Genomic DNA, 23269 nt, shown 5'->3' with positions numbered 1-23269 from the left:
CTGCCCGAAGGTTCTAGCCAGGGAACCATGGGCATGGATGTTCGTTGCCAGGTTTGTGAGCAAAACCCGACCTGTAATAGACTTAAATCCTGTATTTTTCCATGAATCGATTTTCCCTGGAGAAGAACTACGAGTGGAAACGAGCGTGCAGAGGTGTTGAAAAGACGAACTAGTGGGGGAGAGAACCGACAGGAAAGGAAAGAAGAGTAGGGTTATTATTCGTAAATTTGATAACTATTAATCATTTAATGTAAAATTAAGAAATTTATCTTTAATTTTAAACCGTTGGATTTTATTTGGAAAATCCAGACGGTTAGCTCTGCCAACAGATAAAAAAATCCTCTTACTAGCAGTTGAAGATGGATTTTGCAATGTCCTGATCAAATCAGATTCAGCAGAAGCTATTAAATGCTTATCCACGTCGAAACTGATTCCAGTCGACATGTCTTTGGCTTCTCGGCTACAAAGTGTGTCATTTCTCCATGTTAATAGGGAGTGTAATGCAGTAGCTGACTTTCTTACTGATGAGACCGTGTCCGTAGTGTGCCGGACTCTTTGGCCTATTGTGGATCATTGGTTTCTTAATTTTTGTAATCTAGATACCTTGTCTAGGTCACGTGTTAATATATAGATCTTTGTCTACAAAAAAAAAAAAAAAAAACTGGGTCTCCATATTTTAAATTCGGCATCTAATTTCATTTTCTCTGCTTGTTATGCAGTGTAGTCAGCTCAGAATGATTCTAGAAGTAGATACGTGGAACTGAAACCATAGGTATGTCTCTCATAAGACCACCCAAATGGATAACTTCTGGGATTTAATAGTTTCCAGTTATCTATTCAAAAACAACTTTCATATTGTTTTCAAATTTCAAACTCCTTAATTGGTCAATACTAAATAAAACTACTCTTGGAATGGAGAAAGGCCGTAAGCTAGGATGGAGCACTAATCCCTCTATCTTTAACTATAAACCAATTTTTGGTTACAATGATTCTCGAGATCTCATTTTTTGAATTTGAAATTTCACTCTTTGCTTTTAAAAAGGGAGTAGGAGAAGAATCATGCAGGAAGAAGAATGAGCTTGCTATTTAAACTCGCATTTTACAAAAGGATTCTGACCTAAGCTGGTGAAAATTGAAGCAACCAATGAAGTTTGGTTCTCACTCATCACTCTCAATATAACATAGTTTCTAAATATTTTATTTCTTTGTTAATTAATGGGTCCATGGTTGCATTGTAGAAAAGTTGATGTAAGATAATAAAATAGATAACAAGCTTATGTGTTTGATGTGGAGTTGAAAACAAATAAATAAAAAAAGCTAAGAATTTTCAGAAGTGCATATTGCAATAAGTTTCAACATATACCTCCCCTTAAAACTCAGAAGTATACATACAACTTGCTCAACATATACCCTCCCCTCCCCTTAAAGCTTTTTGTCTTTAATTCGATTTTATTTATCTATTTATTATTTTTTTTTTTTTTTTTTTGAATGGCAGACAAATAAATAAAAAAAGATCCTACATCATTTCACCCCAGTTGCCCCCATAGTTCAGCAAAAGCCTGCAGAATTTTTAGAAGTCCTGCTGAAATGATTCTCATACAAGTTCAGCAAAGAAATGTTATTTAAAATTTTTTTTACCTATGGTAAAATCTTGTTAGGCTCCACTTCAACCCTCCAATGTTAAGTAATCATCTTCGAAAAATGATGATCGAATTTTTATTGGGTTCAAGTTGAATCCATGGTTCAAAATTCGGTGGATTTTGCAACTCAGAAACTTCATTATAGAACTTTTCCAACAAATAAATCTCAGACCTCAGACAGATCCGAAATGAGTCGGGATCACCTCCCCGTCACAGGGTGCTCCCTGACAGCCTCTCAACCACAAAAACATAGTGGGGCCCACAGGTGAAATTTTGAATTTGTTTTATTTTTTAAAAAGTGTGTAAGCCCCACTTTTTTTGTGGTTGGGAAGCCGTCGGAGAGATGATCCCAACTCATCCGAAATCTCATATTCCTAATCAACTGAACTGGCGGCCTATCTTTATAGATCCACCTCACTTTTATCTAAAAATGATCCTTGCCCAGAAAACACCACACAAGACACATAAAAGGTTTTACAAATCATGAAAAAAATAGAAGGAACCAAAAAAAATCCACCCAACCGCACCACAACTTTATTCCTCCATAAAATCAATTAGTAATAGCATATGTACAATTTAAGCGATAATTCCAAATGTAAGTAGATGCTTTCTTTCCTCCCTTTCCATGAAATCCCATGCTGTACAACCACCCCAGAATCTAATTTCTTTACAAGGAAATAAAGAATAGACATCATTAGCTGCACATGCAATAAATACCTAGCCAGGGCATATTTTTCCTGGTTACTGAACCAAATCAACCCAGTCATCCCTCAAACTTCCTATAGAGATCACTAAGTGCATGGTAGAGAATGGCAGCTGCAGGGGGCTTTGGCAATGACCCAAGAAGAATATCTGATGAATTGATTGTTGAACTACCATAAAATCGTGAATTCTCCAGCATGCGTGTGGTTACGATGCTCCCTTCAAGTGAACAACCAACAAATGCACCTGAGAGGAAACCATATTTTAATTAGATTGTGGACCCCTGAAAGCAGAAATTTTTCCAGAGAAATGAGCTATGCCAATTAAACCTCAAGTTAAGTGGAACAGTGGATCAGTGTCCCATAACAGTGTCAAAGCCATATATTCTGTTTAATCATGAGGACTGTTGATTATATTTCTGCTATTAACATTTTACAGTCCACTCAAAATTTGACATATCGAACCAAGTTTCATAGACCCCCCCAGATACTATAATGCAGCAGAAACAGAGAATTATTGATGGAAATAATAAATCAAGGTTCTTGAAATCATTATAGAAAGTGGCAAACAGAATAAAGTAAATCCGTAAAGTACCTTTACTGCAACTATATGTATAACAAGCAGCATAACCACCATCACCAGCACGTAAATCAGCTTCAGCAGCACGTCCAACAGTGCCAACCGCTGCACTTAAACCTGCTCCGACTGAGAGATGCATATTGCTGCCAAATGTCCTAACAGCTTCTTCTGTCCTCAATACGATTATAAAGTCAGTCAACTCCCCTCCAACCTGCAATAAAACATAGCACAATAAAAGACTTGCCAATTGAGTGCATTGAAAAAGAGATTTTACCCAAAAAGAATAACAGTGGAAAAACTCATATACTGAGGAAAATTAGGAACAGAAGATGTCAACATCACAAGGATTTGCTGATTTTTCCTTTGTCACACCTACCATATGATTCAAGTGTCATCATTTCCATTTGTCCTCTTTTTTGGAAGAATATGAACTGATAACCATTTACAAAATGCCACTCCAGAAATTTGATTATTACTTTGTACTCATAAACCACAGGCTAAAAGAAACAAGTCATTTCCCAGGGTCAACTAGGCATTTTAACATTTAAATCAGCTATACTGAATTATTAGATCAAAATCAGGAATATAATAGACAAACACAACACCTACTCTGTAGCTATACTTTATTATTACTTGAAAATGAGAAACACAGAAACAAACACCACCAATTCTGTATCCAATGTCTCAAAGGGGCATCCCAGAAGTTTGGCCGGCTTATTGTTTTCCTGGCCAACCCGTCTCATATATTGTACTTGGGACACCATCTGGGACAGGAAAATCAAGTGGCTGTTTCCATACAATCTCACCTTCCCCGCTCCTCACACCCCCCCCCCCCCCCAAAAAAAAAAAAAGGAAAAAGAAAAAAGAGGAACATCATGAAGTGAAAGGCATTCTATTTTAAGAAACGAATGCCTACATCTGGCTGGAACAGGATCGCTTACCACTACACAATATATGCAATATCAGAAAGAAATAAGCACAAAAATGACCACTAACCTCACTTATTATCAAGTCTAAGCTCAGTAACATTAGGAAATGTTGTAAAGAGTTCCAGTTGTCATATGGGGATGTAGATATAATTACATGGCCTTTAAGTCCATAAATTAGAGGTGATAAGAAGGCCTACACTTGGAATTATTTCATTAAATGAGATCCAGATTTTTTTTCTTGGGAGCATTTTCTTCACTTTTTTTTTTTTCAAAGCTGAAAGTCCTTAAATTTTCTTGTTTGTGTAGAATTTCTAAGTTCACTTCTTGAAACAAGAGAACTAAGTTCGGACCTCCATTTAAAATTAAATCCATCTAAACATGGTTCAACAAGAATAGCTGACAGCTTCTTGACTTTCAAGGTGTTAAGTTCAATGTTTTGGCTTCTTACAAGAAACTCCATATTTGCTTGTTTGCCTCCCTATTTTCTAGTTTCTACCCTTGTTTCTTGGCCCAGTTAAGACCCCAATACCAGATTATTACATTAATCTCTCAAAAGCTGATCACCTAACTCACAGGAACATAATTACATCCAGCATACAGCAAACACAAAATATAGTTCTTATTGACCAACCGTAGTCAGAAGTGTAATAAACAAAATAAAGAACTGCCATACCTGAGCTCCCCATCCAACACCAAATGAGGCAATTGCAGAGGGTGGAGACCACGACCCATCTTCTCTACGAGCAACTACAAGCCCCGTTCCAATGTTATAGGTAACCATCATGCCAACTTTCACAACAGTAAGTATTGCAAGGCCTTTTGCTTGCCTCAAAATTGAATCTGGAATTGACCTTTCAGGTTTCAGTGCACCGACCTGTGCAATAACACTCTAATATTTGTAAGCCTTTTCAAAATCAGGAAAGTTGGGGTTGGGGGGGGGGGGGAGGAGAAAAATATGCATACTCTACTTCACATAATACCAGTTAAACTTCGCACAAAAATATACCATTTCCAATATAGCTAGGAGTTCATGATAACATCTTTCTATTTTGGCAGTAAGTGGGAAAGATTTGCTTGGCATTATATACGGTGATATTAGAAAAGTGGGAATGGTGCATGTATCACTATTACTTTTACTCCATTCAAATTTTAGAGATCACAATAATTTAAAGGCATCAATTCTAGATCTTCTGGCACAAACACAGCCAAGTTTTAAAGCAATGGTGTTTCTTTACGTCCAGAACATTTTACAAACAAACATGGAAAGGGGACAGTAACTTTTATCTTCCAAAAAGATCCACCTGAGTGAATCCACATACCAGGGCAAAGTTAAGAATTTTCTTCACAGAAGTGGAGAGTTTTGACATAGGGAAGCCCTTCAAACCATCCTTACCCATCCCAACCTATGCACAAGTTTGCCATCATATTTGTGCCACCAACTTTCACACTTTAAAAACAAAGCTTTCAAGGAGTTTCTTATGAACATGGTAAGTCCAACAACCATCCATGATGTGTGGTATATATTGTTGGGTTGTTAAGAAACATCATATAAATAAACTCAATGTAGCCAAAATGAGGAAGTGGCAAAGCTAAAGGATGGCACAGCCATGTACAAGTAACGAATTATCATATTCATTCCCCCTCCCCCCCCCCCCCCCAAAAAAAAAAAGGCATTAGACTGGTTTTGGAGTGGCTCCAATGGATGATAAGCTAGAAGAAAGTCGCTTGAGATGGCATGACCGTGTTCAACTTGAGTCTTTAAATGCCATCATATGGAGAAGTGACCTAATCTTAGACTGAAAGTACTAAAAGAGCTAGGGACAGAACTTAACATAACCATAGAAATGGTGAGAGAATATATGCATGGCATGGACCTTGTATCTAGTATGGCCTCAAATAGAACGGACTGGAAGGCAATGATCCATATAGCCGACCCCAGTAGATGAATCTTCAGGCATGAAATTCTCAAAACTCCAGCAAAATTCAGAGAACATCTAGGAAGTGGGATAAAAAAGATGATACACATGCATATTTGCGTTTTAAGATTTGATCAGGAAGAGCAACAATCCATCTACGAAAAACATTAGGAATTTACTACAGCTCTTACCTTATTATAACCCCGAATTGTGTTTGTAGCCTTGTAAATCTCATATTCCATTGTCTGTCCCCATGGAAAGTTTACCCATGATCTCAATGTACTGAGATCAGTAAGATCATGTGTGGGCGATTGTGCAGCACGACTGACTTGATCCATTAAGTATGGCTGGACAGACTCAAGACGCACACAGCATACATCACAAACCCTTTGTGGATCACTCGCGCGGAACTTTACTGGCATCAAGCTCCTTCCTTTTGAGCAGTCATTACAAAATAACCCACCACAAAACCGGCAGTGATGCCTGGGACACATGATGGGATGGAAGCGAACACTACATAGCATGCAAGCAGAAGCAGCACTGTCAAACAACCATTTAGGTGGCTCGGATTCAATAAGTTCCTTTGCATTACCAAAGTTTGCTTCCGAAAGAGTTTGAGCCATCTCTCCCCAAGCTTGTTCAAGCAGATGGCTCGACATCCAAGCAATCCTATCATGAATATCAGTGGAGGCAAGAGCAGTCACTTTTCCACGGGCTGCAAGCAGCATCTCAACGACTACGTCCCACATGGTCATCTCCTTATCTTCTCCAATGAATTGATTCCAGTCTATTTCTCCTTCCGGAAAGTAACCCCCATTGGAACCAAAGCCTCTGGCCCATTCTTCATGCGCACTTTCAGACATGGGAGGAACAGAAACAGGTATCCAAATCCCAGTTTCTTCAGAAAGTGGTGAGTCATAATAGAAATATTTTCCTTGTTTCTTATGATTAGCACCAGAATCACTCTGTCCATGATCCTTCTCTCCGCTGTCCCTATATATCTGAGCATTATAATCAAAAGGCAGACCCTTTGGATGGCTAGCATTAGAATCACTCTGCCCATGATCCTTCTCTTCACTGTCCTTAGGTATATCGATATCAGAATCGAAGGGCAGACCTTTTTGATGGCTGGCATTAGAATCACTCTGCCCACGATCCTTCTCTCCACTGTCCCTGGGTATTTGTGCATCAAAATCTAAGGGCTGACCATTTTGATGGTTTCGAGAGCCAATTGTCCCCGTATAAACGACGTCCTCACAGGATCTCTCGGTTTCTCCAGATACCTAAAAACCGAAGCCCAAGAAAAATCCCAGGGTCAATACAATTCCAAGTTAAAACGCAGAAAACTTCCATTGTTATAATATCCCGAACCACAATTCAATAAAGACAATCAAAAACAAAATTAACTAACACCCAAATTCCGAAATAAAGAAGTTATTGGCCATATAATCAAACACCATCACTAAAACCCCAACACCCAGACAAAATGCAAGGAATCAATTTCTGCTTTTATGATAAACCCGAAAAAAAAAAGCCAGCTTCTTCGCAGCTAAAACTACGAATTTGTTCAAATTAGATACGGGTAAACCAAACGTAGAAAATTCCAATCTTTTTCCAGCTAAACAACACCCAATCAATTTTTCCAATCAGGAGCACACAGAGACACGAGATGGAACAAACAAACGAAAAAAAAAAAAAAAGGAGGTTCCAAGAGGTAATTTAAATTTCAGAGTCCCTAGGGAATAGTTTGATTACCGAATTGGATAACGGTTCCTGGTTGCTACGCTCTCCTCCGATTGCAAGAAGAGAAACCCTAGACTCCAAAAATTCGGTAGGAACTTCGGGGTACAAATTATCTCGCTCCATTGATGAACCCGCCGATTAGCTTCGATAAAGATGTCTAGTCGAGAATCAACATTAATTTCGGCTAAAATGATTCAAAAAAATGAGATATCTCCAGAAAATTAAACAAATTGACGATCTCCTAGAGATAATATAGAACACAAACGTTAACCTTCCAACTTACTCAAATGGGAAGTTATCCAACTCAATAATAAAGGAACTCTGGAGATCTTGCGGCAACGGTTGAGTATGTTAAGAGGAGAAAGTTATCGAATGAGAATACCCAGGAGAGAGAGAGATGACTAATGATTTATCTTTCGTGCAGGGAACTGCATCGCTGTCGTTTTAAGGATTCCATTTAAACGGTGCTTGATTTATCCATTAAGTGGGCCCTACTGTATGGTGGAATTCTACCTGGCCGGGCTCGACTTGAACCGGCTAGTGCTAAAATTATATGCAAAAATATCATTGATCACTTTCCTAGTCCGGCCTAATCTTGTATGATTTCTTTTACAACTACATGGGCTCAACTCGATTTTAATGAATTGGACTACTTATTCATCAACTGAAACAAGGTTATACCTTTGCCACGGATTTTTATTAGCGGCAGCTGCTGCTGCCAGCAGCCAATGGCTGCGATCGAGCCACGTCAGCACATATAAATCTAATGGTTATAAATGAAAGTGTGGGAATGTAAATGTAAATATAAATTTTTTATTTTACAAAATCTCAACTAATTCCTTGAAATTTACAAAAGCAACTCCCTGGTATTAATTGACTGAGATGCATTCAATTTAGGGCTTTTCGATCCAGATCTCAATCGATTTAGGGCTTTTTGATCCAGATCTTACTGATGTACCTCTTCACACGGTGGCGACAGAAAAGCTCGTCTTGTTCACCGAATGAATCAGTGGCATCAGACGGAGATTCTCACCACTTTCGGTCCGCTGGGAGGAGGCTGTTTCTTTGGCTTGTTAAGCTATTCTTTTCATCTTCTTTTTTGGGTCTCACTATATCTTTCTTCCATCTTTTTTGTTTCAATGCGAGAATAATCTGTGCAGGAAATGAATCAAAGTGTATTATTTTCTATCAAATTCACTGAATACCCGTGTAACTAAGAAAGTAGTTTAAGATGGAGATGAAGATAAAGAAACTTCAATGAATTTTAATGGAGAAGAAATCCCCAAACATTGAAACTCCCGACTTGCAGGGAATGGAAAGCGAATAAATTTGACGGATTTCAGGCAAAGTGGAGCAGCTTTTTTTGCAAATAGAACAGGAAGAAAGCGTTCGTTCGAAGAATCTCGACAGACACCAGTCGGGTGAACACCAGGGGCCTTTTTTGTAAATTTTAAAAAGTTAAGTTGAGATTTTGTAAAATAAAAAAAGTTGTATTTACACTTGCATTTCTGTAGTTTCATTTTCAACCATTGGATTCACATCTTACATGTGGCTCGATCGCGCCGCTGGCTGCTGGCAGCAGCGGCTGCCGCTAATAAAAATCCCTTTGCCACCACCATTCTAGGGTAGAGGGTATTTTTGTACTTTTAAAATTTTTCTCTCACAGCTCACCTGACATAAATGAGCCTAGATGGTCTGTCAGGTAGACGTAGACTATGACAGGAGAATTGGGTGTATAGGCATCAATTGTTTGGTCAAATACCACTTCCTTTTTTGTGCCAGCATTTTTGTAATGAGGACATCATTGCCTGTAATGCTTCGGATACTCAATAAATTCATTTGCTACAAAAAAATAAATGATTATTTAATTTTATTTCATATTTCATTTCAGTTACATAAAAATCAGATTGTATATAAATTTTGAAATAGTTAAGGAAATGTACAGTTTTGGGTTTTAAGTATATGTTTGTTTCTTTAGTACCTAGATTTGCTTCGATTTTGGTTTTACATGGATTGACATAATCTACAAAAATTTGAACTCGAAAACGTGTGTATAAATTGTTTACGTTTTTGTGTGTATAAATTAAGATGTGTCTCAAAGGAAAATTAGTAGTCTTAATCTTGTTATAGATATATACGCAACATACATAAAATGTTTATGATTCGCATAAGTTAGCTTCTAGTTTCAAAATATATATTTGGAAGATATAAAACAAAACATTGTAGGATTCATAAATTATACATTTGTTGACTTTGATCAAGTCTATGTTAAAAGCTTCTTCAACATGTTTTTCTAATTTCAGTCAACCACTCCATCATTCAATTTGTAATAAAAAATAATTAGAATAATTGCTGTTGCTCCTTTATTTTATGTATTTTTAAAATTATTAATCACACCTTTAACTTTTTTTGCAACTATTAATGTCTTTATTGTTAAACTCCATTAGTTTATTAATGATATTATAGTTATATATATTTTCAAAATCTCTAAAATAAAATTTGAGTTATCTAAAATACTTATTTACCCATACTACCCTTAATTAGTTGTAGGGAGAAATTAACCTTTAATCCATTTTATTCTCTAAAAATAAGCTACCAATAAAGGAAATAAATAAATTTTATTCTTTAAAAACAAATATTGAATAAATGAGTTATGTGATTGAATACAACTCAAAATATAAACTCAAGATGTCAAATCTAATTCAAAGTTGAAAATTGAAAATCACATAATATATGCTAACAATTGTGTATGTTATCAATTTTAATCTCAATTAACATTGTATAAGCTTATTTGTTTGTAAAACTTCCATCATTGTGATTGTGGAAAATATAAGTTGAGCTTGAGAGTTTTAACAACCATAAGCGTATGGTCCCACCAATCCCCAAATTAAATTTTCAAAACAAAACAAAAATAAAATAATTTAAGGACAACGCATTCATTGAAGATGAATCTTTCCTGCAAATTCATGTGATTTATATTTTTTAGTGCAATAGTAAGACTGTCATTAACAAGTATTGTGCTACAACAAATATCATTATTGTTCTGTTCTTAATATAAATTCAAAGAATTACAACATACACAAATATATTTTTTGTTCTTTCTCCCAAGTCACTGTTTCTACTGTTTAAACTCAAATTCATATTGCGAAATAATTTGTCTTCACTACGATACACATTTTCTACGATACACATTTTTATAGATTTAGGGATGAAGAAATAAAATCTCAAGAGGCAATCAATTCATAAACTTTATTAATCTAGGTATTCATCACATTTTACATGGAGATGATTGATATTTTTACAAATTCCAAAATTAATTATAAAGTATAAATTTTAAGGATATAATTGACATTTAATATAGTTTTTATAAATGAGGGTAATGTCTTAACATTCATTTCTAAATTTTAATGAATGACAAAATAGACATTACATATTAAATGTTAATAACTACTTAACACCGTTAGAAGTGAGAAGGGTAATAGTAATTTTATAAATTATGATATTTAATTGTTAATAAAATCAAAGTATAGGGAGAACAATGGTAATTATCTCAAAATAATTTTAAATATTACCAATATGAATATAAGACTTGCAAATTACGCTACTAAATATCAAACATTGTTTATTTTTGCCATTGTTGTTTTGGGTGTAATTTATTGTATTCAAAATGATGGTAAATTAGTCTCGTTTCTTCGTTCTTAAAAATAAAAAACACATATCAAATTTATGTCAAATAGGGACATTCTACCTAAATTTCATTTGCATGCAATTTCTACTCTTCTCGCTTTCATAAATTTTTTCTTTTGAATATTTTTATCGTCTCAAGTATTCTCAATATATATTTTATTAAATGGTCAAAATTATTTTTAGATTATTATCCTTTGATAAGAGCGTAGAAAAAAAAAAAAAAACATTATAGCAAAAGAAAACCCGTTATTTGACACTTAAGTATTCTCCACTTCTGGGTTAAACAAAAGAAAAAGGAAAATTGTATCTTATTATTGATTTTATTTCCGGTTAAGATATGGTTTTCGTTACGCCCAAAGAGGTTCAGTGAAGGAGAATATGATAATATTATTATTATATATTTCGGGAGAGTATTCCCTGTGGCAAATCATGGCTGGTACACCTGCACCGGATCCAATCATTGCCTCTCTTTTGATTCAATCAATGGAGTATAAGGTGGTTATCTTGCCACGAAAGCTGAATATTTTATTGTGGTAAAAAACTTGCTTGATGGTTAAATCTCTATGCAACTAAATGGAATTTATATCAGTCTGCCTTTCTTTTAATTATAAATATCTAATTGTAATTAATGATATTTTCTGAAAATAGAGGGGATTTTTATATCCATCAACAACCCAATTGTTGTATTTTCAAAAACTACAAAAGCAAAATTGCCATGTCTCATATTAATTTTTGTCATTTTGTGAAACGAGAATGGCATATATAAGTAATATCCACCTCCTCTTCTTAAATGTAAGAGTCCCAGAAAAAAAAATCATCAAAACCTTCCAAAACAGCTAAAGAAATATCATAAGAAAATATTTCAATCCTCAAGCATTTGATTAAGACTTGAAAGCTTTATTTCATAATGCTGGATTATATTTCCAAATGAGTGGTTTAGATATACACTTAAGACTAAAGGAGGTAAAAATATAGAAAGTTTAGTTCCAATGCAGGATTGATAGAGTAGTAAAAACTCATATTTTTTAGTGAAGATTTCATAGATTCAACTTTTGTGTTGAATCCATGCAGATGGCATATGTAATACCCCACTCCTATATATACGATTTTTCGACTTAAGAAGAAAACATGGAAGTCCAAATCCTGTGTTTCTTATGAATTATTCCACCACACACTTAAGAGTGAACTTCATTTTAAGTATTAATTAATAAGGTGGATTATAAATAAATCTCTTTCCTATAAATATTGATAGAACTCTAACCTCCTATGAGGAAGTGTTGAGTTTTTGCTAATTGAGCCACCCCTCGGGGTTTGCTTTTATAATATTTACAAGTAATGCTCCTCCATTTGATTCTCAGCCATCGGATCATGTTTTGATTAAGTGGCACAATCCCAGCTGGATGCTGCAAATAAAAATCCAGTAAAGGGTACACGTGGAATTGTGCCATTTTTACGCGACTCGGACTCAAGACTCAGGAGGTCGAGATGCGAAAACGAGATGCTGCTTATGGGTCCCGCATTCTTTTTTTTTTTAACCGTAAGATTAGATAATTCAGATTCACACAACACACAACACAAACACAAAGACAAAGACACATGCATTTCGGACTCGTTCCGGATTCGTTAGTGCTACAAACGCTGCCGGCGCTGCGCGTTGACAAGAGAGCCCACCGTTCACTTTTACTTGCTTCTCGGATAGTCCTGGATTGACAATTGGCCTTATCTTCTTCTTCTTCATATCGAAACAGAAGCAAATCACGTTAACAGGTGAAACAATCGCCGTCTTTCACTCTTTTCTCTTCGATTCTTGTAATCTCGTTGCGCTTCTTTCTTCCGAGCCCTAATTTTTCGCTCATGTCGTTCACCTTATTGTCTGTCTCTAAATCTGCAATCTGATTACAGTTATATACTTCAATCTTATTCTCCATTTGTCGCCAGATTCATCTTCTGCAATTACTTCTCAGAAGCCAAAGTCCAGTGGATATGATGTTTATTCGTCTTATCTTGATTTTTTGTGCCGGAAGCCAGATTTAGCGTCGGAAAGACTTTCGTCTTTACCAAATGTCGGTGGAGAGGTCCTTTGAAGCATGGGAGGAAATGCAACGCCAGGGCCACGATTTGGCCGATCGGCTAGCTCAGGGATTCTCGGGGTTGCTTCAATCTCATATAAATACTCCCTCCTTCACGTGGCCAACTTCGCCCACACCGAAGCTCTTCGACGTTGAATTCCCCACGCAGAGTTTTGGGAAGAGGGATTTTGGACTAGTTGCCGATAACTCTGCTATTGGTGGGGTTTCTGCTATCTTTGATATTGGAAACAGATTGGGCCAAGCTGGGGCAGAGTTTGGGGCTTCCTTGAATGGAGTCGTGCATCAGTTTTTTCGGAGGTTGCCCGTGCCATTTTGGCAAGATGAGAACGAAACGCTATCTGTCAAGGTTGATTTGGGTACCCAAAGAAGAGAAGTTGTTCTGGATAGACAAAAGGAGGAGATTGAATCTCTTGCAGAGCAGTTTAGGGATTATGGATTTGCAGAGAACAACGGTGCATCGGATGAATCAGCCGATGACGATAGTTTTATATTTGACCTAAAATCCATTGGGCGCTTTGGAAAACCACAGGTAAAAAGCTTCTAAGATCATTTTATCTATGGCTTCAGCAGCCCGCTCGTTATGGATGTTTGCGATCATTTGGTCCTTATTCTATATTCTAAAATGAATACAGTCTTTATTTATTCGAACTCATATTTTTTTTTCTGTCGATTAAAAAGAATTTACGAATTCCTTCAAAATTTTCCCCCCCTCATAAAGACACCATCTTACCCCCAAATTATACTTTCTATTGGTCTCGTTAATATCTTTATGTTGTACAGACCTTGACTCTTGCTTCCCTCAAGTTTGTTCCATCTTTGGGATTGTTATTATCAACTGTTGTGGTCAAATTGTTTCTATGACAAACTTCTTTAAAACCAAACCCTTGACCACAATTGTTTAAGTGATATCCAAGTTTGCAATTCTTTGTCCATACATTCAGTAAGAATTATAGACTGCTCAAAATCTTTATTGCTGTGGATGTTGGAAAGAGTTGTCAAAAGCGTTGCATGTGCCGCAGGCAAGTATTAATGTTACATCAACGTACGACAGTAGAACCCATGATATTGAAAGTTCTTTAGTTGCAAGAGGTGACCTGTGGAGAGCAGAAGCATCACATGGAGGTTCCAATTCTGGGAACGAGAATTCACCTCTCTTCCTTATTCAACTTGGACCAGTGCTATTTGTTCGGGATACAACACTTCTTCTGCCAGTTCACTTATCAAAGCAGCACTTGCTTTGGTATGGGTATGATCGCAAGGTATTACTACTCTCCTATCATTGGAGTTATTTGCAGCAATCAACATGTTTACAATGGAAGCATTCCTGGATGCCAGCATATGGAAACATTAAACAAATAAAACAAATGTGCTTTTGTTAAAAGTATTTATGCATTTGCTTATTCTTGATCGCTATCATGCACTTATGTACTTCTGTTTTGAAACCTGTATCCCATATCTACCATTAGGAAAAATTTGTATGCCCCCTATACTAGCTCTTCTATTTAATCAAGCTTTTCTTTTTCAATATTTTTTTTTTGTGGGGGGGGGGGGGGGGTTGATTCCCTATGAAAAAGGAACTTTTCATCCATATTTTTCCTATGATAAATCAAAATGGATAATTTTCTCCTAGTCCCCTTCCCTCACACAATTCATCCTTCCTTTGCCACCTTCCATATCTAACCTTTCCTCTTCCTGCTCTTCCCCCTTCCACTTGCACCTCCAATCCTCCCATCACCCATGCATCTCCCTTTCGCCCCCTCCAACCCTAGGAATTATTGTCTCAGATATCCTAGTAATGTTTCAGTATCTCTGTGAGATCTTGTTACGTCTTGGAACTTCATAGTAATTTTGTGCTTCCTGCTCAAATCTGGCTTTGATTTCGACAAAAAGAATGGTGCACCAACCCAGCAAGGTCTTGGTTTATCTCGGTTTTTTGGATCACTGAGTTGGCCTCCAAAACGGAGTTCTCAAGCCATGGCCTAAACACTACCTCAAAGTATAAATGTCTCCATCAACACTAAAAGAAATGTTACCACAACTTCAATACTCTCTCTTTCTGTATAGACAAACTACTAATGACTGTACATAGTAGTTGTAAACACTAGTGATGACTGAAAGAACATCCTTTGACTTGCAGCAATAACACAAGAACTCCATAATCAGCAGCAAATGGTGTACCTAGTGCATGAGGCTCTCACCACTCAGGGTCTGTGGAGGGTCATATGTGCACAGCCTTACCCCTATTTTCACAGAGAGTCTGTTTTCAGACTCAGACCCGTGATCATTTGGCAAGTAGCAAAAGCAGAAAAAATTGCAGCAAATAGATCCAGAGAGTAACAGACAAAATAAGAAGCTGAGAATTTCAACTTAAATCTAGAATATCATAGCAGAAACAACATCATAAAGACTTCACAAGGAAGGAAGGCATTAGTCAATACAAAGAAGACAGATGAAAGAGCAGTGCAAGTTGCTGGTGAACCACGATTAGCATAGCGCAAGAACCCTGGGATTAAAACTGCAACTGAAAATCCCTTATATGCAGTAGTAACATCATGCTACATTTTCGACAGAAAACGCTAGAATGAACTTTTGTTATTCAATTGTGGTTACATGTGTGAAATTGCTTGAGATGAAAAAAAAAAAAAAAAAAAACTAGTGCCTCAATCATATGTGATCATCAATATCATCAAGGTGGATTTCGTTGGCCACCAAATTGGGGTCAACTTACCCACCAAAATAATACAAGCAGACCCCAAGTATCCTAGACCCGAACTGTGCAATTTGAGTTTTAGCAAAATATTTGATAGAAGTGGAACACGCCATACTGTTCCCAGGTAGAGAAAAGGGTATCAAGCAGACGTTTATCAGTTTTGATGCAAGGGACTGATATAGCAAATTTAGGAGCAATAAAAGCTGAAAATATGAACTGTTGAAGAAGATAATTTTTATTGCCAAGATTATGAATGGACTTTGCTTTTTCACATTTGATGACTTTTGGTGCACTTGCAAATATTTCAATGAAGCAGAAAAAATTTAAGCTCTCATGTCAGGGATTGGGAATTTTCCCTTACCTTTGTTAAGTGGTGCAAAAGCAAGTAGGAGGATTCTTTGGAGTTGTAGCTTTATATTTTTGAAAATGCTAGGAGTTTCTTTAGGATCTTATTGATTAATTTTTCTTTTGATTTTGTGTGCACACGGTGTCTCTGGTTTTTCATGTCTTTGGTTAACTAAAAATTTATATTTCCCTTGGATTTTATTGTCAGAATGGAATGCATTCTCTCTGTCCAGCTGTCTGGTCGAAGCATAGGAGGTGGCTGTTGATGTCAATGATCTGCCTGAACCCATTTGCTTGTGTAAGTTTTGAATCTGTACTAAGATGTTACAAGACAATAATTATAATTTTTAAATCGAAGTATGGGTTACACTAGTTACTGTTTTCTAAAGTGTGTGTTTATTTATATTTCTATCTCATTAATAGGTATTACACAGGAATAGAGATCCATACTAGATGCTAGACTTCACTTCTGGCTCTGAATATGTATCCACCATCTCATTAGATGGTCTTGACTACAAACACAATGAACAATCATCATGCTAGCTACTAGGTCCCTTAATATCCTCAAATAACACTATATGCTCCTCCTTGAACAAGGGGATGTCCAGAGCCTATTCTTCTGGCTGCCACTAGTCTAATGACAAGAAACATTAGTCCAACCTGTGAGGGGGTCTCCTTCACTAATTTGTCCTGAGGGAGCACAAGCAACCATGTTCTAGATTTTTGGAGTATTTTCAAATCCTAGATTTATCTTAGATTACCATGTGAGCAACCATTGAATAGCTCCACTGTTGGATTCCATAAAAAGTTATGAAGAGAACGCCCAGCCTGACAAAAGATAGAATCCAAGTTCTCGTCTGGTCTATTGACCATGAAAAACTATCCTCATCAGGGAGTGGTTCCCCTTGCATTGGGATTGGGTGTGGAAGTAATGCAGACCTTAGGAATAACCTGCTACGATGGGCTTTCATGGTAGGGGAATTAGAAGAATAGGATGAGTAGGAAGAGTAGGAAAAGGGAAGAACGTGCTGAGTCTGCTGACACAGACACCAGTCCTGCTGGCTCTCACGAACATAAATTCATAGTTTCCAATCTGCATCTACAATGGGGGATTAACATCATATTTTTATAGAAAATTGCAGGACTTTTAATTTAACTAGCTCCCCTATTAAGTGACCAATTCTACCTAGGAAACTAAAAATCCTAAGAATCTAATTTCTATAATAGAATAAACAAAGAAATTATTACCCCAAATAAGTATTTTCTTAGATCCTAATAGACCCTTGACTCCAACTGAACCTGGTTCATCTTGGTCTGGAAACCCAGTTAAGTTTGGGTCAGCAGCCCAAGGCTGTGTTTCTGCATCAGGAAAAAGCCCCAATAAGTCAATGGCAAGGGCTCTATTTGGCAATGATGGCAATCTGCGAAGTCCTCAAAGTACCTTGGTTTCCCACCCCAGACATTATTCTTCCTGGAAGTCTGATTTGGAGAACAAAGATTGCTTCAGGGTGACAAAATACATGTTTAAATGGTGTCTATTGAAGTGATATCTTGCAGAAGCAGCAGAACATGGGAATTTCATCTGTGAACCTGAATAAAAATTGTCCATCTTTCCATCCTTGAAGCCTTAAAATACTCTTTCCCTTCCCTAATCAACATCCTACGAAAACCTCAGCTAAAGAAGGGAAAGGAATGGATGTATAGACTCATTCCCTTCTGCCTTTAATTAATCATGTATGATTGTTTTTTGCTAAGTGAACAACAAGCCAATAGGTGTGATTCCTCGTTTTCATTCTAATATCCAACCCTAACTGGTTCAATCAAGCTGAACTAGATCGTTATGATTTTGGTTATGGTTTTGGGGTTCCTGGATTCTGGTATAAACAAAAAATGAATCAGGCTGTGACCAAAATCAGAAACTGAACTGCACTTGAGAACCAGGAAATTGATTATTTGCTTTGACATCTTTTTCCTCTGTGAGCAAGTGTAGGGGAGTGGGATAGAAACCTCTGGTGCATTGTGTTGAAATATTTTCTTACCAATTATCTTTAAGGAAGCATTGTCTGCTTATACTGCATTAACTTTCATTTTCAGCTTCTCTTGGAACTATTATTAACTCTCAATTTTGGAATTTGGATAGATCTTCTAACCTTACCTTTTATTTCAGTCCTTCATGGATGTGCAGTTTCCAAATGGGCAACTTACATATGTTGCTGGTGAGGGGTTAACTACCAGTGCTTTCCTACCTGTCTTGGGTGGTTTACTTCAAGCTCAAGGTCAATACCCAGGAGAAATGAAATTTAGCTTCTCTTGCAAAGTGAGTTGTTCTCACCACATATTACTTTTGTCGGCCTTGTGTTTTGAGCTGTTTGCTCTAGTAAAGCATTATTAATGCTTAAAATGCTTGCAGAATAAGTGGGGTACCCGCATTACACCAATTGTTCAATGGCCTGATAAATCATTTTCTCTGGGTCTTGCACAAGCCTTAGCGTGGCAGAGATCGGGTCTCATGGTGCGACCAACCATCCAGTTCAGGTAGGCTGGGCGTGGACATGCTTCTCTTGGGGACTTATTCTGTGTGTAAATGTTGCCTTCTTGTCATTGACAATTTGACATGGACTGTGCCATTCATTTCTTTGTGTTAGATTCCGGATTGAACTTTCTAATTGTATTATTGTCTAACATTATGAATATCTCCCCCCCCCTCTCAATTGTCTTTGAGTGATGATGAAAAATAAAACATTTTATAATCTAATATGTTAATTTAAAAAAAAAATTATTATCATTTTTTTTTAATCTTTACTTGTTTGTAACTGATATTTATGGATGACGAGTGTTGCATAGCTTGGAGGTAATACTGTTTGCTAGTTGTAGTGCAGTTCTTCCAGACTACCAACTTTTCATTTTGCTTGCTGCTCAATGTTGTGTTTTCTGCATAGCATAAGTTGATTGAGAACATGGATTGATGGGTAAGTATTCCATCATTCTGGTGGCTAGCACGAAGTTGAATTCCTCGTATACGTGCAGTGAATAGTCATGACACAAAAATGGATTTTATATGAAATTCTTTTTTGTGTAAATTAGGAAGTGACATATCAACCAACTTTATAGAAAAGCAGACATGCAGTATTATTTCTTTCATAGTTATCTAGATGTTATCCAGACATCCAAGCTCATTAGTCACCTTTGGATCCCGTGCAGGCGCCTTGCTTTTTGGACCCTCTTTAATGCCATGGTCACCTTGCTGCCTTGATAGCTATGATTTCTTTGCATGGATAGGTGCAGGACTATGATTTCATGGAATTGAAGTCATATGTAATAACAATTCTAAGCTTTTAGCCAATTTTATGCAAGTGGGTTAGGCAAGTGATAGATGTTTCTTTTAGTGGATTTAATTGGATTTAGAATCTCAGTAGCCAGTTAAAGAAAGTAGGATAAGTAAATAAAGCTTGTGGGCTGACAGATGGGCCATATTGATCAAGATTCAAGCTGCACTGCTGGAGTCTAAGTTGGAAGGCTCAAATTTATGTGTTGGCTGCCTGTGAGTTCCAATTCTAGGTTATTTTGGGAGTCATTCATTCTTTTTAGATGTGAATGTCTTTAGTCTTTGCTCTCGGTCTCAAATCTGGAAGGTGGGTAGTCTGCTTAGAGTTGGGACTGTAGTCAGTATTTTGTGGATGGTGTTATGCAGAGGAGAAATGACTTTCCTTTCCTTTTTTGCACTCAATTAAAACAAACTGAGTCACATAAGTATGAATGTTATCTGAATATCAGCAGCCTACAACAGAAACTTGTTCTGATGAAAGCTCTACCAGAATTGAATGGACTTTTGACGATAAGCCAACTAATTTTATTCAGTGTATCAGTCTTTCTTACCGCTTTGCATACTGAAGTTGGTATGGTTTGTATTGAGAAAGGTGTTCAGCTCATAATCTTTCCTGAATCTACTTTTCTGTTAAAATTAATGATACTTTCCTTGGGTGTGCATACTGCTTTGAGCTTTGTGTATATATTGTAATTTCAATCTTCTTTTTTCAGCCTATGCCCCACATATGGTGGAAGCAATCCTGGTATGCGAGCAGAGATCATTCATTCTGTGAAGGAGAAACTGAGTTTCATATTTGGTTGTTCGTGGACAACTCAGCCATCCGCTTTTGCGTCAATCTCTGTACGTTATCGTTTTACTTCATGAAATGTTGCCCATTTCACTTTTCTCTTGTGCTGCATTGTGTAAATTTTGTGTTGGATGGTTCAAATTCTTATAAATGGACTACTCGTAATATTAGCATGCTTTAGAATTTGTTAGTGACATTCTTCATCCTTGGAAGATATCTCCCCAGTCCCCAGCACAGTATGTTTTCTGGTGAGGGTTAAATTGTGTACATGTAATTCTTTAGCGACTTGTAATTGTGAAACTCTGGGCAGGCATGAGTGCGACGGTATAGTTGCTCCCATGTGTCCTAACGGTTGCAGATTAAGCTGCATATGTTATAACCTTCCCAGAACTCTGCAATGGTGGGATTCTTGTGCACAGGGTATCTGTTTCATGTAGCTCCAGCTTTGTTCAAATTTCTTGATGGGTTTGACTAGTAAGGATTTTCATTGTGGCTCCTTTGGTTTGCCTAGTAAGTGAGGAAAAAAAGTATAGCAAGTTTGCAGAGAATAAAATGAACTGAAGGTGTGGTCTTTTGTAGGAAATTACAAATTGTATAGCTGCTTGAGATGATGGTCACTTTGTTGGCTGAGGGCCCCTCCCCCCCCTCCTCGTAGAGCCTTTTTTTGTTTTTGGGTTGGGTGGGGGTGTTTAAGTTTCGTAGATATGTTGGAACTGTTGGTGAGGCGTACAATGTAGTCTTAGGTCCTCATATGGTTCTGTTGTGGCATTTATCATTTGTGGTCAAGTGCCCTACGTTCCTTTTGTTGACATTGAGCTCTCATTTACCGTGAAAGAAATCTGGGGGTTCAGCACCAGGAAGAAAAATGCAAAACTTAATAAAATTGAAATAGGGCAAGAGAGAAAGGTGACGGAGGAGAAAAAAGCAGAGTGAAGTAGGATTTAAAAGAAAGGATGATAGGAACCTTTTATTTTGTGAAATTCTTTTTCTTCAATAACATAGGTAGGAGAAATATGTAGATTTCTGAATTCTGAAAGGTTACCCCTTATTTGGAAATAAACTATAAATGAAATGCTAATGTAGAACTATCGGGAAAAGGCTGTGTACAAACTATAAATATGTAGATTTCTCTCTCTCCCCTCTCCCTTGAAAATGACCTCCTAACACACACTGGTGGTGTTCCAATCCCTCTCTGATGACTCTTAGCAGATTTGGCATCCATAGTTTCTGTTGATAATAAAATATTGCTTTGGGAGGGAAGAACAATTCAACATGCGAGTCCATAAAGCTCTGAAACTAGAAAACTAGAAGTATGGGTTCTTACCCGCCTAGAAACATGATTTATTTTTCTCTAGTGACTACTTATATATCCAATTTGTAGAGGTTGTGTCTCTCTGTTTTTGTTGTTTGGTAGATAGCCCTCAAGTATGTTTGAACTCATGACCCCTTAATTAAGGTGTTGACCTTTGCACACTGAGCTTTCTGGCTGTATCTTTTGATTGCAAGTTGATATTATTTTTGAGGTTTCTAATATATTCCTTTCCGGATAAACACAGGTTGGCAAGTCTAAGTGGAATGGCAATGTTGGGAACTCTGGAATAGTTCTTAGAGTTGAAACCCCGCTTGGAAGTATTGGGAGCCCTTCCTTTTCGGTTCAGTTGAACAGTGGTGTTGAATTTTGATCCTTTTCGCCCTTGTGCTTTGCAGGGAAAGTGTATATATTTAGTAATGCTTTTGATGTAGCATATGTGTGAATATATCAATGTGTCCCAGATAACCTTCTAATTGTTTCTAACGTACGTAATATCAGTGTCTCGAGTTGATGGCTTGCCGAAACTTGGAAATGATCTGAACGGCTTTGTTGCTTGAAGAACCGTGATTGTTTTGCAGAGCCTTCAGTGTATTTCAGAGTCATCAGATGGTGGAGACTCGAGAGGTATGGAGATGTCAAACGGTGTCAATACTTTGATGTGCCCTAGTCATGGTTGGAATCTTTTTTTCTGAACTTTATGATTATATAACATTTGTAGAGCGTTTCAATCAGAGTGAGAAGTAAGGACATATCTTGTTTTGATGCTTGTGATGTTTTGCTCAAGAGAAAAAAAGAGAAAAAAAAGGTACCGGACCAGGTAAATCTCAAGGTTTTGATCGTTCTATTAGAATGGATGAACAGGTTTTCTTTCTTAGTTCTGTCACCAATGCTTATTGAACCGATCAACCTGGGCAGGCGGGTCAAGAATTGTGTCATTCCTTTTATTTGTTCGTTTTCTCAGGAAAAGATAATGGAGAAAATTTTATCGGTAAGTATGCCATGCTAATATGCTTACGTGTCTTTTTTTTTTTTGGGAAATTAAGCGCAATGCTTATGAGTCTCTCTCTGATCTCTTTTATTTTTCTGAGGAGAAACAAAGATACGTAATCTCCAATACGAAAAATAGTTCTCATGGAGTAAATTTTATAAAGGAGGATGTCAAGAGATGTAAGTTATCGTTATCACTACAGAACTGAATGCAAAGTATTAAAAGTTGAGAAGTGTTCCATTTAAAACATTCTCCAAAGGTAGCTTTAATTTGGTACAGTGAAACTTGTATTGTTTCACTAATGCCTTATGGTTGGTTTGATTATTTAAATTAAGAGATTTTAGATATTTGGATTCATGAATTGAAAATTTATGAAATATGATGAAATTTAAGGAATTCATTTTTTGCTTAAAAATATGAATTAAGTTATCATTGGGTATTGGGTAATTCATGGGTTCTATCACAAGTATAAAATTGATGAAATTTGCACTTCCACGCGGAGTAACTCAACGA

General features: G+C 36.9%; 2 protein-coding genes across 5 annotated transcripts; one reads left to right on the top strand and one right to left on the bottom strand.

Annotated features, from left to right (window-relative positions):
• Positions 1-2158: 2158 nt before the first annotated feature.
• Positions 2159-7887, bottom strand: LOC149026197 (RING/FYVE/PHD-type zinc finger family protein). Of its 3 annotated transcripts, none has more exons than XM_089146441.1 (6): positions 7793-7887; positions 7522-7666; positions 5958-7049; positions 4524-4724; positions 2937-3132; positions 2159-2588 (listed from the first exon to the last, which is right to left on the bottom strand). In XM_089146441.1, the coding sequence occupies exons 2-6, from the start codon at positions 7630-7632 to the stop codon at positions 2404-2406; spliced, it is 1785 nt and encodes a 594-aa protein (XP_089002567.1). In that variant the 5' UTR covers positions 7633-7666; positions 7793-7887; the 3' UTR covers positions 2159-2403. The 3 variants fall into 3 exon arrangements, with proteins under 3 accessions (XP_089002567.1, XP_089002568.1, XP_089002566.1); XM_089146442.1 differs by having other exon boundaries at positions 7522-7640; XM_089146440.1 differs by having other exon boundaries at positions 7522-7693; positions 7793-7881.
• Positions 7888-12779: 4892 nt separating this feature from the next.
• Positions 12780-22963, top strand: LOC149026196 (uncharacterized). Of its 2 annotated transcripts, XM_089146439.1 has the most exons (8): positions 12780-12963; positions 13135-13815; positions 14306-14545; positions 16550-16639; positions 18509-18658; positions 18752-18876; positions 20380-20509; positions 22013-22963. In XM_089146439.1, exons 2-8 carry the CDS (start codon positions 13258-13260, stop codon positions 22136-22138), a joined length of 1419 nt encoding a protein of 472 aa, XP_089002565.1. In that variant the 5' UTR covers positions 12780-12963; positions 13135-13257; the 3' UTR covers positions 22139-22963. The 2 variants fall into 2 exon arrangements, with proteins under 2 accessions (XP_089002565.1, XP_089002564.1); XM_089146438.1 differs by having other exon boundaries at positions 12780-13815.
• The last annotated feature ends 306 nt before the right edge of the window (positions 22964-23269 follow it).

This window comes from Hakea prostrata, chromosome 2 (assembly GCF_041222555.1).
Source record: "Hakea prostrata isolate BN-2017 chromosome 2, UWA_Hpros_2, whole genome shotgun sequence".
Lineage (NCBI taxonomy): Eukaryota > Viridiplantae > Streptophyta > Magnoliopsida > Proteales > Proteaceae > Hakea > Hakea prostrata.
This window is presented reverse-complemented; position numbering and strand designations above follow the sequence as displayed.

Coding starts and splice junctions, on each gene's coding strand:
- LOC149026196 (XM_089146439.1), top strand. CDS start 13,258: ATGTCGGTGGAGAGGTCCTTTGAAGCATGGGAGGAAATGCAACGCCAG. Junction 13,816..14,305: donor GGCGCTTTGGAAAACCACAG/GTAAAAAGCTTC, acceptor CATGTGCCGCAG/GCAAGTATTAATGTTACATC. Junction 18,877..20,379: donor CGACCAACCATCCAGTTCAG/GTAGGCTGGGCG, acceptor TTCTTTTTTCAG/CCTATGCCCCACATATGGTG.
- LOC149026197 (XM_089146441.1), bottom strand. CDS start 7,632: ATGGAGCGAGATAATTTGTACCCCGAAGTTCCTACCGAATTTTTGGAG. Junction 7,050..7,521: donor AGGAACCGTTATCCAATTCG/GTAATCAAACTA, acceptor TTCGGTTTTTAG/GTATCTGGAGAAACCGAGAG. Junction 2,589..2,936: donor TACATATAGTTGCAGTAAAG/GTACTTTACGGA, acceptor GTTTCCTCTCAG/GTGCATTTGTTGGTTGTTCA.